A 15,816-nucleotide genomic window follows, 5' to 3' on the forward strand; every position below is an offset into this window, starting at 1 on the left:
ACTCAACAAATTGGATGCAGTCTATCACAGTGCCATCCGTTTTGTCATCAAAGCCTCATATACTACCCACCACTGCGACCTGTACGCTCTCGTTGGCTGGCCCTCGCTTCATACTTGTCGCCAAACCCACTGGTTCCAGGTCATCTACAAGTCTTTGCTAGGTAAAGCCACGCCTTATCTCAGTTTACTGGTCCCCATAGAAGCACCCACCCGCTCCAGCAGGTATATTTCACTGGTCACCCCCAAAGCCAATTCCTCCTTTGGCCGCCTTTCCTTCCAGTTCTCTGCTGCCAATGACTGGAACGAACTGCAAAAATCACTGAAGCTGGAGACTCATATCTCCCTCACTAACTTCAAGCACCAGCTGTCAGAGCAGCTGTCAGAGCAGCTCACAGATCATTGCACCTGTACATAACCCATCTGTAAATAGCCCATCCAACTACCTCATCCCCATACTGTACTTATTTATTTATTTTGCTCTTTCGCACCCCAGTATCTCTACTTGCACATTCATCTTCTGCACAACTATCACTCCAGTGTTTAATTGCTATGTTGTAATTACCTCGCCACTATGGCCTATTTATTGCCTTACCTCCCTTATCTTACCTCATTTGCACACATTGTATATAGAATTTTTTTCCTTCTGTATGTTTGTTTACTCCATGTCTAACTCTGTGTTGAAGTATGTTTCAAACTGCTTTGCTTTATCTTGGCCAGGTCGCAGTTGTAAATGAAAACTTGTTCTCAACTAGCCTACCTGGTTAAATAAAGGTGAAATAAATAAAAATGTGATAGACAACAATAGAGATAAAAACAAAAAAACGGTGTGCAGGTGTGGTTGGAAGCCTAAGGGCTTATATGAAAACCACACCAAGTACAAAAATAAAAAAGGTTTGTTAAAACAGATAAGAAAACCTACTAAATATAAATGACTTGAACATGGGGCACAGTGTCCTTTGCTTCCGCTTGCCAAGCACTGCTGTCCCGCAGTAAGAAGTGGGAAGTAGCTAGCTAGTGTAGCCAATATCAAGCCTGGGTGACAGTGAAAGCACATTTATTGTAGTGAATTTCACAGAAAATACTCAGATAAAAACGTAATTATTCTGAATACTCTACCAAGTCCTGACTTCGGCAGACAAGTTTCAAATCCTCGCTGGAGTTTCTAGCCACAAGCATAAACTAGCTAGCTCGGAAGGGCTCATCGGGACGACTGCATGAACTAACTGAACCGAATCCATTCGTCTCCACTCGACTCAGCTGTGCGACAGAAACAAAGACAGACCATAAACAGTGGGTGATATAGGAGAAGGTAAAGGACAAAGACACAAACTCTGGGCCCATTCCATATTGGGACATACTGGGGGCAGGGGAACTTCTAGTCCGTCCTTGTCCTAGGAACCACAGGGTCTGCAGGCCTGATTCAACTAATCAACAAGCCCCCCATTAGTTAAATCATGTGTATTAGTGCTGGGCTGGAGCAAAAGCCTGTATACCCAGCAGACCTGGGTTTCTAAATACCTGAAAAATTGTGCTGAGTGATTGACCAAAGTTTAGTTTTTTGTTGTTGTTATTATTATAAACAACTAATTGACCTGCTTCAATTACTTGAATTCCACTTAGTTTTTTTTGTTTTTTGTTAGCCCAACGCACGGTTTCTCTATAGAGAAATCAAATCATGCACGAGAGAAATTAAGTCCAGAGGTATATGGGATGCTGAGCTGAAGGAAGTTGTAGTTTTCATTAGGCAAATATTCAAGTTCAGCTCGTGTAATTAACTACAATGGCCATAATCCATTGCGCCTGTTCTTTTCTGGTTTGGATACATTTTTACGCCTGCTATGCTAGGTTAGATACACACAGACCACATACGCGACAGCATGAGAGAGAAGATAGTAGACAACACAATGACGAGAGAGAGGGATAGAGTTCGTGAAAGTATGCCTTAGCTACTTTAAAGAACTAGTAAAAAGATTTTGTCAAACAGCTCTGTAGCATACTTATGCAGGCTAGCCTAGCTAAATAGGATGACTAAAGAGATAACGTTAGATGGTTGTCTGGCTGGCTGCTACTGCCTGAGCAGAGTTGAGATGCTGACTTTAAGGAATTAAAACTTATGAAGTCGTCAAATAAAACTAAGTAATATACACAACTGAAATATTTTAATATTTAATAGCAATTCTCTATTTTTCTATGTGGACCTGACAGAGACAATGGAATATTTCCAATGTTTTGGCAATTCAATGTTCATTATTTTGAAAAAGCTCTAACCATTTTAATGTCATTATTTCATAATGCATTTAATGTAAAAAATAAATAATCGAACTGAAACGACCTCAAAAATCACTAATCGCTCAGCACTACTGAAATAAATACTGTATCTGTGCCTGGTTCAGCTTGCCTGGCTTAATAAACCAATAGAAAAGTCCCAAAAAGACTCAAGCAAAAATTATTTTCCAAGTATTTGAACCCGGGTCCTATACTCAGGACCAAGACTGACAAACACTGAATCAGATTGTGGATTGAGGGGACAGGGATGGAGGGGAAGAGGCAAAGAGGTCTTTGGGGGTAGTGATTTACCTTTTCCTCCACATGTGGCGTTGACTGTGCAACACAGCAGCACGAGCACAGAGTGAGACAATGAGACAGACATATAGTGATTAGAGTGAAGCCAAACCATGGTACAACAGGTCACAAGTGGTGTAGTGGAGGGTAAACACACGTAAATGTTGTTTACTGACATATTTTATTTTGCACAAGCGTTTACCCACCTTTTGTGGAAAAAAAGCATTGAAAGTATAGGGAGCATTACTTTACTCACCACAAACAGCAATCAGCTTTTACCCACCTGTTTTTTAACCACTACATCACTGGGCACAAGACAAGCTAACACAGGCTAATACACAGCAGCACAACAGAAGGCATTACACACAACACAACTACAGCACACTAAACACAGAACACTAAACCCTAGCACACTTATTCCAAGCACAACAAAGCACAGACCATTACCTCAGCATAGTTGCTACTACTAAGCTATGCCAGGATCCATTTCTATACTCTTCCCCCTGCACACACACACCTACCCACACTTTCCAGAAAGGTCACAACTAACTATATTATTTTATCTGTATGCTGCTCAACGGATTTCCTCACTTGGGGATAATAAAATTTTATGATGAAAATGTAAAAAAAGTTGGCCACTCACGTTCGTCCACTGCCTGGCCCTTCTGACTGGCTGTTGTTCCCTGCCTGTTGCATCTTGGACCTCTCAATATGCTCCACGTATGTTTGAATCATCTGACAGGAAGAGAGAGGATGAGTGAGGAAGATGGACGTAATTCCACTGACTTGGTTCTATTGCACCAGGCAAACAACATCATGATACAAACCTAGCAGCTTGTATGGAGTCAGATACTAAACTCTCTCATGCACGCACACACACACACACACACACACACACACACACACACGGCTGTTCCTACCTCTGTGTGTCGCTGGTGCAAAGCGTTGTACTCCTTCTTCATGTCTGACTCACGCTCCTCCAGACGAGTGACTGAAACCCAGATAAACAGAATCAGAGTCAACCAGCCTCCCATTGTAACAGCACTGTGGGTTATACACTTCGGGCTGGCGAGATTCTCCATTGAAAGTGCCTATTAGTCCAGGACTTTCTGGACATGGCTCCATATTGAACAGTGGATAGTGTGATGGTGCTCCCCATTTAAAGCTGGTCTGCTTTGAAACACTAAATGGTAGCAGGCCCGTTTTCTCATTGATTGAATATGTGAGTCTGTTTGCTGTCAGAGGCACTAAAACCCTATTAAGCCATAAACAGGCTATATTGTGTCCTTGAATACTACATGCAAAACTCTTCATGGTGCAAAACCAATGTGTGCTAGTAGGCTATGTGTAGTCCTCCACATCGTAGGTAGACAATCAATATGTGCTAGGCTATACACTTTGTGCTTGGCTGTCAATAGTGCACCGTCACATTGTGCTAGTTATGAGTAATGCAGACTCACGGTGTGTGTGGTAGTTCTGAGTAGTGAAGACTCACAGTGTGCTAGTTCTGAGTTGTGCTAGTTCTGATTAGTGCACACTTGCAGTGTGCTAGTACACACTCTGGTCGAAGCATTTCTAGCTCAGTAATATTACACAGTGTTTTAGTACTGAGGTACTACTCACTCTGGTTGGAGTAGTTGAAGTTATTATAGTTCTATACTCACTCCGGTCAGAGTAGTTATAGTTTTTAAACATTGATGAGCAACAGAAAAACACATACAGAATCGATGTGTTGTCTTACGTAAACAAAGTCTGATCCATCGCACTGCTGGGCATATCTGTCTCACTGTAAATGCCATGAGATACAGTGCAATCACCTGCAGCTGTTAATCCCATGTAGTGGGCAAATGGCATTGTCGAAATCAAATTGTCAGAGTACTTCTAGTTATTAAGTCTATACTCACTCTTGATGAAGTAATTCTAGTTATTAATAGTCTATACTCACTCTGGTCGGAGAAGTTCTAGTTATTATAGTTCTATGCTCACTCTGATCGAAGTAGTTCCGGTTATTATAATTTTATACTCACTCTATTCGGAGTAGTTCTAGTTATTAAGTCTAAGGGTGTTTTCACACATAGTCCTCTTTAAAATAACCGATCTCAGTCCTCTTTATTGAACTCTGGGGGGAAAAAAAAGCTAAAGAACTCAGTTCCCTTTGTATTCACACTGCCTGTCACGCCTGCTCCCGCTTCCCCTCTCTGGCGCTCGAGGGTGCCAGGCTGTACTTCATTGCGCACACCTGTCACCATCATTACACGCATCAGCGCTCATTGGACTCACCTGGACTCCTTTACTTTGTTGACTGCCCCTCTATATCTGTCTGCTCCTCAGTTTGCTCCCCGTGCCATCATTGATGTCGTTATGTTTTCCCCTGTCCAGACGCTGTCCTTGTTTCTTTCTTGTATATTATCCATTAAATGTACACTCCCTGTACTTGCTTCTCGTCTCCCAGTGTCAGTCCTTACACTGCCCTTGACTTCGAATGAGGACTCAACTCGTTTGCCAGTTCACTTCACCTATTTTGTGGTCCGAGTCTTCTTTGCTTTCACATTGCTATGTTTTAAAAGGAACCAAGGTCTTTTTCCAACATTTACTCAATGCACTCTGGGTTTTTACAAAGTGCAGGACAAGCCATTCCATCAGAACTTGTTAGCATACAGATATTTATAAATACTTATATTTTGGAAGATAATAGATTGCATTTACTTAAAAGATGAGACATAAATTATAATTTCTATGAACATGTAAATATTATTGGTAACAGAATAAATAGCAGAAGAATAACTGCAGATAAATAATGCCGTAATTGAAAATTCTACACCCAATGTAGTCTACTGCCCCTTTAAGAGCTAAAATAGATTTTGTACCCTATGTCGTGATTCTCACCAAGGATATTGTTGTCATCACACAATATTCAAACCCCACATGCGAATAAACAGGTTAGAATATCTCTTTATAGATCACATATTGCAAACAAATAATATTTTTCTGCGAACCGGCAGAAAATCCCCTTCTCTCTTTTGTGGCACCAATGTGAGGGGTTATGGCAGGGGAAACAGTGTTGCAGTATTCTAGTATGTGGTCCGGGAATAATAACAAGCGAACCTGGGTAGCTTTGTGTTTACATTGCCCTAAAAAAGTGAACCGGACCGAGGAATTCAAGCGAACCGAACTGACCACCTCCCGAGTTCGGTTCGTTTCGGGGTCCCTTTTGAGGGGTCTGAGTTCCTTTGGAGTGTTCACACTGGACAAAAAATTAAGCAAACCACACTGAGTTCACAGAAATTGTCAGAAAGGGACCTAGTGTGAAAACACACTAATACTCACTCTGGTCAGAGTAGTTCTAGGTCTGAGCGAAACAGTAGTCTATACTCACTCTGGTCAGAGTAGTTCTTGGTCTTGAGCTCCAGCTGTTTTCCCTGCAGTTCCAAGCACTCCACATGAGTCTGCAGGTCCTTCTTCTCCCCCTCCAATGCATCCTCAAACTCTATGAATTTCTGTGGGAGAGAACAACCATACAGTCAGTCAAAACGCTATGGGCTGGTTTCCCGGACACAGATTAAGCCTAGTCCTGGACTAAATCCATTTTAAAGTGTTTTGTAGCCCAAGACTAGATTTACTCTGTGTCCGGGAAACCGGCCCTAAACATTTTTATGGGAGAGAACATCCACACAGTTTAATGTCTCCTCAAACTCTATGAATTTCTGTGGGATAAAACAACCAATAATTAATTCAGGAAGTGAATTGAAATTGCAAATCAAGAATGGAAAAATCTTCATCAAAAATAAAAATAGGAAATACAGTGCACTCGGAAGTATTCAGACCCCTTGACTTTTTCCACAATTTGTTACGTTACAGCATCAATGTACACACAATAATGACAAAGCGAAAACAGGTTTTTAGAAATGTTAGCAAATGTATTCAAAATAAAAAAACTGAAATATCTTATTTACATAAGTATTCAGACCCTTTGCTATGAGACTCGAAATTGAGCTCAAGTGCATCCTGTTTCCATTGATAATCCTTGAGTCGTTTCTACAACTTGATTGGAGTCCACCTGTGGTAAATTCAATTGATTAGACATGATTTGGAAAGGCACACACCTGTCTATATAAGGTCCCACAGTTGACAGTGCATGTCAGAGCAAAAACCAAGCCATGAGGTTGAAGGAATTGTCCTTAGAGCTCTGAGACAGGATTGTGTCGAGGCACAGATCTGGGGAAGGGTACCAAAACATCTATGCAGCATTGAAGGTCCCCAAGAACACAGTGGCCTCCATCATTCTTAAATGGAAGAAGTTTGGAACCACCAAGACTCTTCCTAGAGCTGGCCGCCCGGCCAAACTGAGCAATTGGGGGGAAAGGGCCTTGGTCAGGGAGGTGACCAAGAACCCGATGGTCACTCTGACATATCTCCGGAGTTCCTCTGTGGAGATCTGAGAACCTTCCAAAAGGACAACCATCTCTGCAGCACTCCACCAATCAGGCCTTTATGGTAGATGGTAGAGTGGCCAGACGGAAGCCACTCCTCAGTAAAAGGCATATGACAGCCCGCTTAGACTTTGCCAAAAGGCACCTAAAGGACCCTCAGACCATGAGAAACCAGATTCTCTGGTTTGATGAAACCAAGATTGAACTCTTTGGCCTGAATGCCAAGTGTCACATCTGGAAGAAACCTGGCATCATCCCTACGGTGAAGCATGGTGGTGGCAGCATCATGCTGTGGAGATGTTTTTCAGTGCCAGGGACTGGGAGACTAGTCAGGATCGAGGGAAAGATGAACGGACAAATGAAAACCTGCTCCAGAGCACTCAGGACCTTAGATTGGGGCAAAGGTTCACCTTCCAACAGGACAACGACCCTAAGCACACAGCCAAGACAACTTCAAGACAAGTCTCTAAATGTCATTGAATGGCCCAGCCAGAGCCCGGACTTGAACCTGATCGAACATCTCTGGAGAGACCTGAAAATAGCTGTGCAGCGAAGCTCCCGATCCAACCTGACAGAACTTGAGAGGATCTGCAGAGAAGAATGGGAGAAACTCTTCAAATACAGGTGTGCCAAGCTTGTAGCGTCATTCCCAAGAAGACTCGAGGCTGTAATCGCTGTCAAAGGTGCTTCAACAAAGTACTGAGTAAAGGGTCTGAATACCTACAGTGGCAAGAAAAAGTATGTGAACCCTTGCATAAAGCTGGAAAGGGTTACAAAAGTATCTCTAAAAGCATTGATCAGTCCACGGTAAGACAAATTGCCTATAAATGGAGAAAGTTCAGCACTGTTCCTACTCTCCCTAGGAGTTATCTACTTATCTCCCTCACTAGCTTTAAGCACCAGCTGTCAGAGCAGCTCACAGATCACTGCACATAGCCCATCTATAATTTAGCCCAAAAATTTAGGCTAAGATAAAGCCAGGTCGCAATTGTAAATGAGAACTTCTTCTCAACTTGCCTACCTGGTTAAATAAAGGTGAAATAAATAAATAAATAAATAAAAGGAGTGGCCATCCTGCAAAGATGACTGCAAGAGCACAGCGCAGAAGGCTCAATGAGGTTAAGAAGAATCCAAGCGTGTCAGCTAAAGACTTACAGAAATCTCTGGAACACGCTAACATCTCTGTTGACGAGTCTACGATACGTAAAACACTAAACAAGAATGGTGTTCATGGGAGGGCACCACTGAAGAAGCCACTGCTGTCCAAAAAAACCATTGCTGCACGTCTGAAGTTCGCGAAAGAGCACCTGGATGTTCCACAGCGGTACTGGCAAAATATTCTGAGTTGTTTGGAAGGTACACACAACACTATGTGTGGAGAAAAAAATGGCACAGAACACCGACATCAAAACCTCATCCCAACTGTAAAGTATGGTGGAGGGAGCATCATGGTTTGGGGCTGATTTGCTGCCTCAGGGTCTGGACAGCTTGCTATCATCGACGGAAAAATGAATTCCCAAGTTTATCAAGACATTTTGCAGGAGAATGTAAGGCTCTCTGTCCGCCAATTGAAGCTCAAGAGAAGTTGGGTGATACAACAGGACAATGACTCAAAACAAAAAAGCAAATCAACCAAAGAATGGCTTCAACAGAAGAAAATATAGTGGCCCAGTCAGAGTCCTGACCTAAACCCGATTTGAGATGCTGTGGCATGACCTTGAGAGCGGTTCACACCAGACATCCCGAGAATATTGATGAACAGAAACCGTTTTGTAAAGAGGAATTGTCCAAAATTCCTCCTGACTGTTGTGCAGGTCTGATCCGCAACTACACAAAACATTTGGTTGAGGTTATTGCTGCCAAAGGAGGGTCAACCAGTTATAAATCCAAGGGTTTACATACTTTTCCCACCCTGCACTGTGAATGTTTACACGGTGATTTCAATAAAGACATGAAAAGTCTAATTGTTTGTGTGTTATTAGTTTAAGCAGACTGTGTTTGTCTATTGTTTTTACTTAGATGAAGATTTGATCAAATTGTATGACCAATTTATGCAGAAATCCAGGTAATTCCAAAGGGTTCACATACTTTTTCTTGCCACTACATGTAAATGGGATATCAGTTTTTAATTTGCAATACATTTGCAAAAATATCCAAACACCTGTTTTTGCTTTGTCATTATGGGGTATTATGTGTATAGTGATGACATAAAAAAAAAACAATTAGAATAAGGCTGTAACGTAACAAAATGTGGAAAAAGTCAAGGGGTCTGAATACTTTCCGAATGCACTGTACATAGCAAAAAGTAAATTATTTTCAACCCTATTGTATGCAGCATAACAATTTATTAATTACATGAATGCATGGTGTGTGGTAAACTGCTCACATTGTAAAATATATTATATTGATACACTCTTAGAAAAAGGGGTTTTATCTAGATTAGAATCTAAAAGGTTCTTCTACTGCTGTCCCCATTTGAGAATCATTTGAAGAACCGTTTTGGGTTCCAGATAGAACCCTTTATGAAAAGGGTTCTACATGGAACCCAAAAGGGTTTTCCCATGGGGACAGCAGTAGAATAACCCTTTTAGATTATAATCTAGATAAAAACCTTTCTTTTTAAGAGTGTATAATATAGCATATTGCACAGTATGAAATGTCTCTCATAAAATAACAATGCCAGCAACAAGGACTCAGAGATATTCCTTTTCAATGACGCTTTCTGCTTCATTCATGGATAGCTAGAGGATAATGGGTAAAATTAACTGCTAGTATTGTTTGGGACGGGGTGAGTCACAGAGAAAGATGCGTCAAGAACATCTACCCTGTCATCTCCAATCACAAAAACCTGGGTCATGTTCAGTAGGGCGCAAAACATAAAAACATTTGTGCTGCTGTTTTGCCTGTGGCTATGGCACCCTGACCTGTTCACCGGATGTGCCTCTCTCTCTCTCTCTCTCTCTCTAAAAGCCAACTGACATTTACTCCTGAGGTGCTGACCTGTTTCACCCACTGTGATTATTATTTGACCCTGCTGGTCATCTATGAACATTTGAACATCTTGAAGAACGATCTGGCCTTAATGGCCATGTACTCTTAAAATCTCCACCCGGCACAGCCAGAAGAGGACTGGCCATCCCTCAGAGCCTAGTTCCTCTCTAGGTTTCTTCCTAGGTTCATGCCTTTCTATAGAGTTTTTCCTAGCCACTGTGCTTCTACATGAAAATGAACATTATTTTTCTGACACATTCATGTATCAGCATATCTCCTCCATTTCAAAGCGTTTTGTCCCATGTCGTGCTAACTGAACCAGACCCTGCTACCTCTCTCTCTGTACAGGAAGCAGAAAACGAACAGAAACTAACTTCTCTCTCTTACACCCCCCCCCCCCCCCCCCCCCACACACACACACACACAGCCTTGCCACAATATACTATTACACCCCGGGCAACTGTCCTTCTGACCCCCCTGCCCTTCAAATCCCCTCCCCAGGACACTGCTTGCCCCTGTGCCCTCCTCCTCCCCAGCAACCCAGCCAGCTCCCAGAAGCATCCACAGTAGGGGGTGGTCTGGTGAGCAGATAGCCTAGCGCTAGATGCACCCAAAACAATAACAGGCCCTCTTTTTAATCAAAGGAAATGAATTGAAATGCCACACAGTGGGATGTTGCATTTCTATTCTGATAGTACATACTGTGTTTCAATCAATAAATCAGATTGCATATTGCTCTTTCAAAACAACATTTGTCACAAAGTGCTTTATAGCATATAGGGATCAACATGTTGAGGTCTCAAACTATCAGGAATCAAACAATAAATCATTAATGGTCCTTTGAACAAATGTATCTACATTTCAGCCTTAGTGACTGTGGTTGCCAATTACACTCCTTCGTGGATACAATAGAGACTCAGGGAGAAATCATAGAACATGTTGCATTTATTTTCCAGTGGGTCTATCTAAATCCAAAATGGTACCCTATCCTCTATATAGTCCACTACCTTTCACTACCCTGGTCAAAACTAGTGCACTATAAAGGGAATAAGGCGCCATTTGGGTCTGTCTAAAAGCCTTGTATTCTGAGCCTTGACAATTACTCCCAAAGGAAGCACATGGCACAGGGAGGAGATTCCAGCCAGGGTGTGGGCTGTCTTCTCTCTGGACTTGGGAAGATGTTCCCTCTGTCTCTCTCTCCATCTCTGTCTCTGTCTCTCATTCTTTCACTCTGTCTGCCTCTTTCTCTCACTGGGATGAGTTTCTCTCTCCCCCTCCCTTTGTATCTCTCTCGGTCTTGTTCTTTCATTCTTTGTCTACCTTTCTCTAACTCCCTCTGTGTTTCATACTTAGGCTGACTGGCTCTCATTCAGGCAAATGAGAAATAAGTGCACTCAGAATATCCGGAAGACCAAAGTTAGTTACTTTAAGGAGCAGCTCTCTCTCTGTGGGTCGAAACCCAAGAAATTCTGGAAAACAGTTAAAGACCTGGAGAATAAACCCTCCTCCTCCTCACAGCTGCCCATGTCCCTTAAAGATGATGTGGTTGTTACTGACAAGAAGCACATGGCTGAGCTTTTAATCACAACTTCATTAAGTCAGGATTCCTATTTGACTCAGCCATGCCTCCTTGCCCGTCCAACATTTCCTCATCTCCCACCACTTCTAATGCGACTAGCCAGAATGCTCCTCCCTCTTTTTTCCCCTGCCCCGCTACAAAGTTTCTCCCTGCAGGCGGTCAGAGTCCGAGGTGCTAAAGGAGCTCCTTAAACTTGACCCCCAAAAACCATCTGGGTCAGATGGTTTAGACCCTTTCTTCTTTAAGGTTGCTGCCCTTATAATCGCCAAGCCTATCTGACCTTTTTAACCTGTCTCTCCTCTCTGGGGAGGTTCCCATTGCTTGAAAGGCAGCCACGGTTCGTCCTTTATTTAAAGGGGGAGATCAAGCTGATCCTAACTGTGATAGGCCTATTTCTATTTGCCATGTTTATCAAAAGTATTGGAAAAACTTGTCAACAATCAACTGACTGGCTTTCTTGATGTCTATAGTATTCTCTCAGGTATACAAACTGGTTTCCACTCAGGTTATGGATGTGTCACTGCAACCTTAAAGTTCCTCAATGATGTCACCATTGCCCTTGATTCCAAGCAATGTTGTGCTGCTATTTTTATTGACTTGGCCAAAGCTTTTGATACCGTAGACCATTCCATTCTTGTGGGCTGGCTAAGGAGTATTGGTGTCTCCGAGGGGTCTTTGGCCTGGTTTGATAACTATCTCTCTCAAAGAGTGTAGTGTATAAAATCAGAACAGCTGCTGTCTCAGCCACTGCCTGTCACCAAGGGTGTATCCCAAGGCTCAATCCTAGGCCCCACGCTCTTCTCAATTTACATCAACAACATAGCTCAGGCAGAAGGAAGCTCTCTCATCCATGTATATGCATGTATATGCATGATGATACAATCCTATACTCAGCTGGCCCCTCCCTGGATTTTGTGTTAAACGCTCTAAAACAAAGCTGCCTTAGTGTCCAACAAGCTTGCTCTGCCCTTAACCTTGTTCTGAACACCTCCAAAACAAAGGTCATGTGGTTTGGTAAGAAGACTTCCCCACAGGTGTGACTATTACCTCTGAGGGTTTAGAGCTTGAGGTATTTAACCTCATGCAAGTACTTGGGAGTATAGCTAGATGGTACACTGTCCTCCTCTCACATATTAAAGCTGCATGCTAAAGTTACATCTAGACTTGGTTTACTCTATCGCAATCGCTCCTCTTTCACCCCAGCTGCCAAATTAACCCTGATTCAGATGACCATCCTACCCATGCTAGATTACGGAGACATAATTTATAGATCGGCAGGTAAGGGTGCTCTCGAGCGGCTAGATGTTCTTTACCATTCGGCCATCAGATTTGCCAATACTCCTTATAGGACACATCACTGCACTCAATACGCTTTTGTGAACTGGTCATCTCTGTATACCTGTCGCAAGACCCACTGTTTGATGCTTATTTATAAAACCCTTAGGCCTCACTCCCCCCTACCTGAGATATCTACTACAGCCCTCATCCTCCACATAGATCACCCGTTCTGCCAGTCACATTCTGTTAAAGGTCCCCAAAGCACACACATCCCTGGGTCGCTCACCTTTTCAGTTCACTGCAGCTAACAACTGGAACGAGCTGCAACAAACACTCAAACTGGACTGTTTTATCTCCATCTCTTCATTCAAAGACTCAATCATGGACACTTTTACTGACAGTTGTGGCTGCTTTGCATGATGCATTGTCGTCTCTACCTTTTTACCCTTTGTGCTGTTGTCTGTGCCGAATAATGTTCGTACCCTGTTTTGTGCTGCTACCATTTTCTGCTGCTGCCATGTTGTTGTCATGTTGCTACCATGCTGTGTTTGCAGGGCAGCAACACGACATGTTGTCGTCTTAGGTCTCTCTTTATGTAGTGTTGTCTCTCTTGTCGTGATGTGTGTTTTGTCCTATATTTGTATTTTTAATCCCAGCCCCCGTCCCTGCAGGAGGCCTTTAGGTAGGCCGTCATTGTAAATGAGAATTTGTTATTAACTGACTTGTCTAGTTAAATAAAGGTTAAATAAATAAAATAAATGTTCCTCTATATCCCCATTTTATGGCATGTATTCCTGCTCATATTCCACCTGTCTCTCTTTTCCTCTGTATTGCTCTCTCTCCATTCCCTCTCGCTCTATCCTTTCTAAACTCTCTCTCATCCCCTCTCTCATCCTCTCTCCCTCTCTCTCCCCTCCTCTGTATTACCCCCTCTCTCTTTCTGTCATAAGTACAAAATCAGGTTACAGCGCCAGCCTCCCTCGGAGTACAATTGATTTCCCATAATGCACCCTGCCCCATCCCCCCACAACTGTCTCAGGCAGTGCCTTAAACCAATCCCTGGGTCGCATCTAAAACATTTATGTTTGAAATAGCATCTGTGCACTCGTATGTTCGCTGCTGCATTCAAAGTTCGAAACCACCACAGCAAATATAGTGCATAATATTCTATTTCCACACTTCCTGGTTGGATCTTTTCTCAGGTTTTTGCCTGCCATATGAGTTCTGTTATACTCACATACATCATTCAAACAGTTTTAGAAACTTCAGTGTTTTCTATCCAAATCTACTAATAATATACCTAATATAATAGGCTCAGTTGGTAGAGCATGGTGTTTGCAATGCCAGCATGGTGTGTGCAACGCCAGGGTTGTGGGTTCGATTCCCACGGGGTGCCAGTACAAAAAAAAGAACAAGAAAAAAAATGCATGAAATGTATGCATTCACTACTGTAAGTCGCTCTGGATAAGAGCGTCTGCTAAATGACTAAAATGTAAATGTAAATCTTAGCTTCTGGGCCTGAGTAGCAGGCAGTTTACTCTGGGCACCTTCTTCATCTGGACGTCAAAATACTGCCCCCTACCCAAGAGAGGTTAACAATGTCTACACTGTATTTCTGATCAAGTTGATATTTTAATAGACAAAAAATGTAATTTTCTTTCAAAAATAAGGACATTTCTAAGTGTGACAACTTTTGAACGGTAGTGTGCATGTATGTTTTGTAGCTCAGTTGGTAGAGCATGGTGTTTGCAACGCCAGGGTTGTGGGTTCGATTCCCACTGGGGGCCAGCACAGGAAAAAAAAAAATGTATGAAATGTAAGTCGCTCTGGATAAGAGCGTCTGCTAAATGACTAAAATGTAATGTAAATGTATTATGGTCTCATTGAAAATGGAGCTCTGTTGTAAGGGTTTTAACTGTGACACCAACTCTTACCTTTATAACATTGTGCAGGTAATGTAATGTGATAATTACTGTTACTTTAATGTATAGTGCACTATTCTGCAGTTCATCATGAAGTCTAATTCATATAATACAGTTATAAAACAGTACCCGAGTTACTCCAAAGGACTTTCACTATATCTTTACAGGTTGTCATTATCATTATTTATGTTTGTTGGAGCAAGCACTATTTCATCCAAATACTTATCACATTTTCAGACCAGCACACTTACTAATGTAATGAATACGATGGGAGACTGGTTTCAAGCGCAGGGCCCAGCAGGTGTTTATTTGTGAAGGACCACAGGAGGAGGCAGGTAGCTGGGTCCAGGGGCAGGCAGGTCATACACAGGGGTCCAAAAAGGCAACAGTACAGGCAGAGAGAAGGCTAATGACACAGTCCAGGAGATCAGGCAAGAGGTTGATGACAGGAAATTCGATAGGCAAAAGTACAGGCAGGGAATAGGCAAAAAGGTGTCGTTAGTGAGGATGGCCAAAACTACGGTACACAGGAGGACTTATACGGGGAAAAACAGAGCGCCGAATAGAAGTGTATCAAAACAAACAATACCTCACAATGATGGGGTGCCAAGAACTGAACTAAATAGTGTGTGTAAATGACATACAGGTGTGTGAACAGGTGATCAGAATTCAGTTTATTGGGATCTGGAGAGTGATCTGTGTTTGAAAGTGTGAGCTAGAAAGTGGGCTGGAAAGTGAGCTGCGTTCAGGGGATCTTCGTGTTTGAGAGAGTGAGTTGGAAGCTGACGTTACAACTAATTCTTGCACATGCTATTTTTGTGTCACTTGCTTCAAAAAGCATATAAACATATCCTCTTTACACTTTCATGATAATCTATTTCAAATGTATGCATTTAATCATGTTCTCTTCCCTCAAATGTAGCAAACAATGAGACAGAGAAAACCATTGTGTCCCAAATGGCACCATATTCCCTATATTGTAGTGCACTAGGCCAGGAATAGGGTGCTATTTGGGACGCACACAATGTAACATGGTATATAACTGTACACACAC

The 15,816-nt window shown here is 42.4% G+C and overlaps 1 protein-coding gene across 11 annotated transcripts in view; it reads right to left on the reverse strand.

Moving 5' to 3' along the window:
- The window catches only part of LOC115192107 (C-Jun-amino-terminal kinase-interacting protein 3), a 76,689-nt gene that overhangs the window by 48,372 nt on the left and 12,501 nt on the right, over nucleotides 1–15,816 (reverse strand). For 8 of the 11 annotated variants that reach the window (XM_029750251.1, XM_029750243.1, XM_029750249.1 and 5 more), the window contains 4 exons: nucleotides 5,939–6,059; nucleotides 3,483–3,553; nucleotides 3,206–3,297; nucleotides 2,578–2,601 (listed from right to left, as the gene is read on the reverse strand). In XM_029750251.1, the coding sequence (XP_029606111.1) occupies nucleotides 2,578–2,601; nucleotides 3,206–3,297; nucleotides 3,483–3,553; nucleotides 5,939–6,059 (308 nt within the window). The remainder of the gene's footprint in view (nucleotides 1–2,577; nucleotides 2,602–3,205; nucleotides 3,298–3,482; nucleotides 3,554–5,938; nucleotides 6,060–15,816) is intronic. The other 3 variants (XM_029750253.1, XM_029750252.1, XM_029750247.1) reach the window with 1 other exon arrangement.

The sequence above is a fragment of the Salmo trutta genome, chromosome 4, assembly GCF_901001165.1.
Source record: "Salmo trutta chromosome 4, fSalTru1.1, whole genome shotgun sequence".
NCBI classification, from domain to species: Eukaryota; Metazoa; Chordata; class Actinopteri; order Salmoniformes; family Salmonidae; genus Salmo; species Salmo trutta.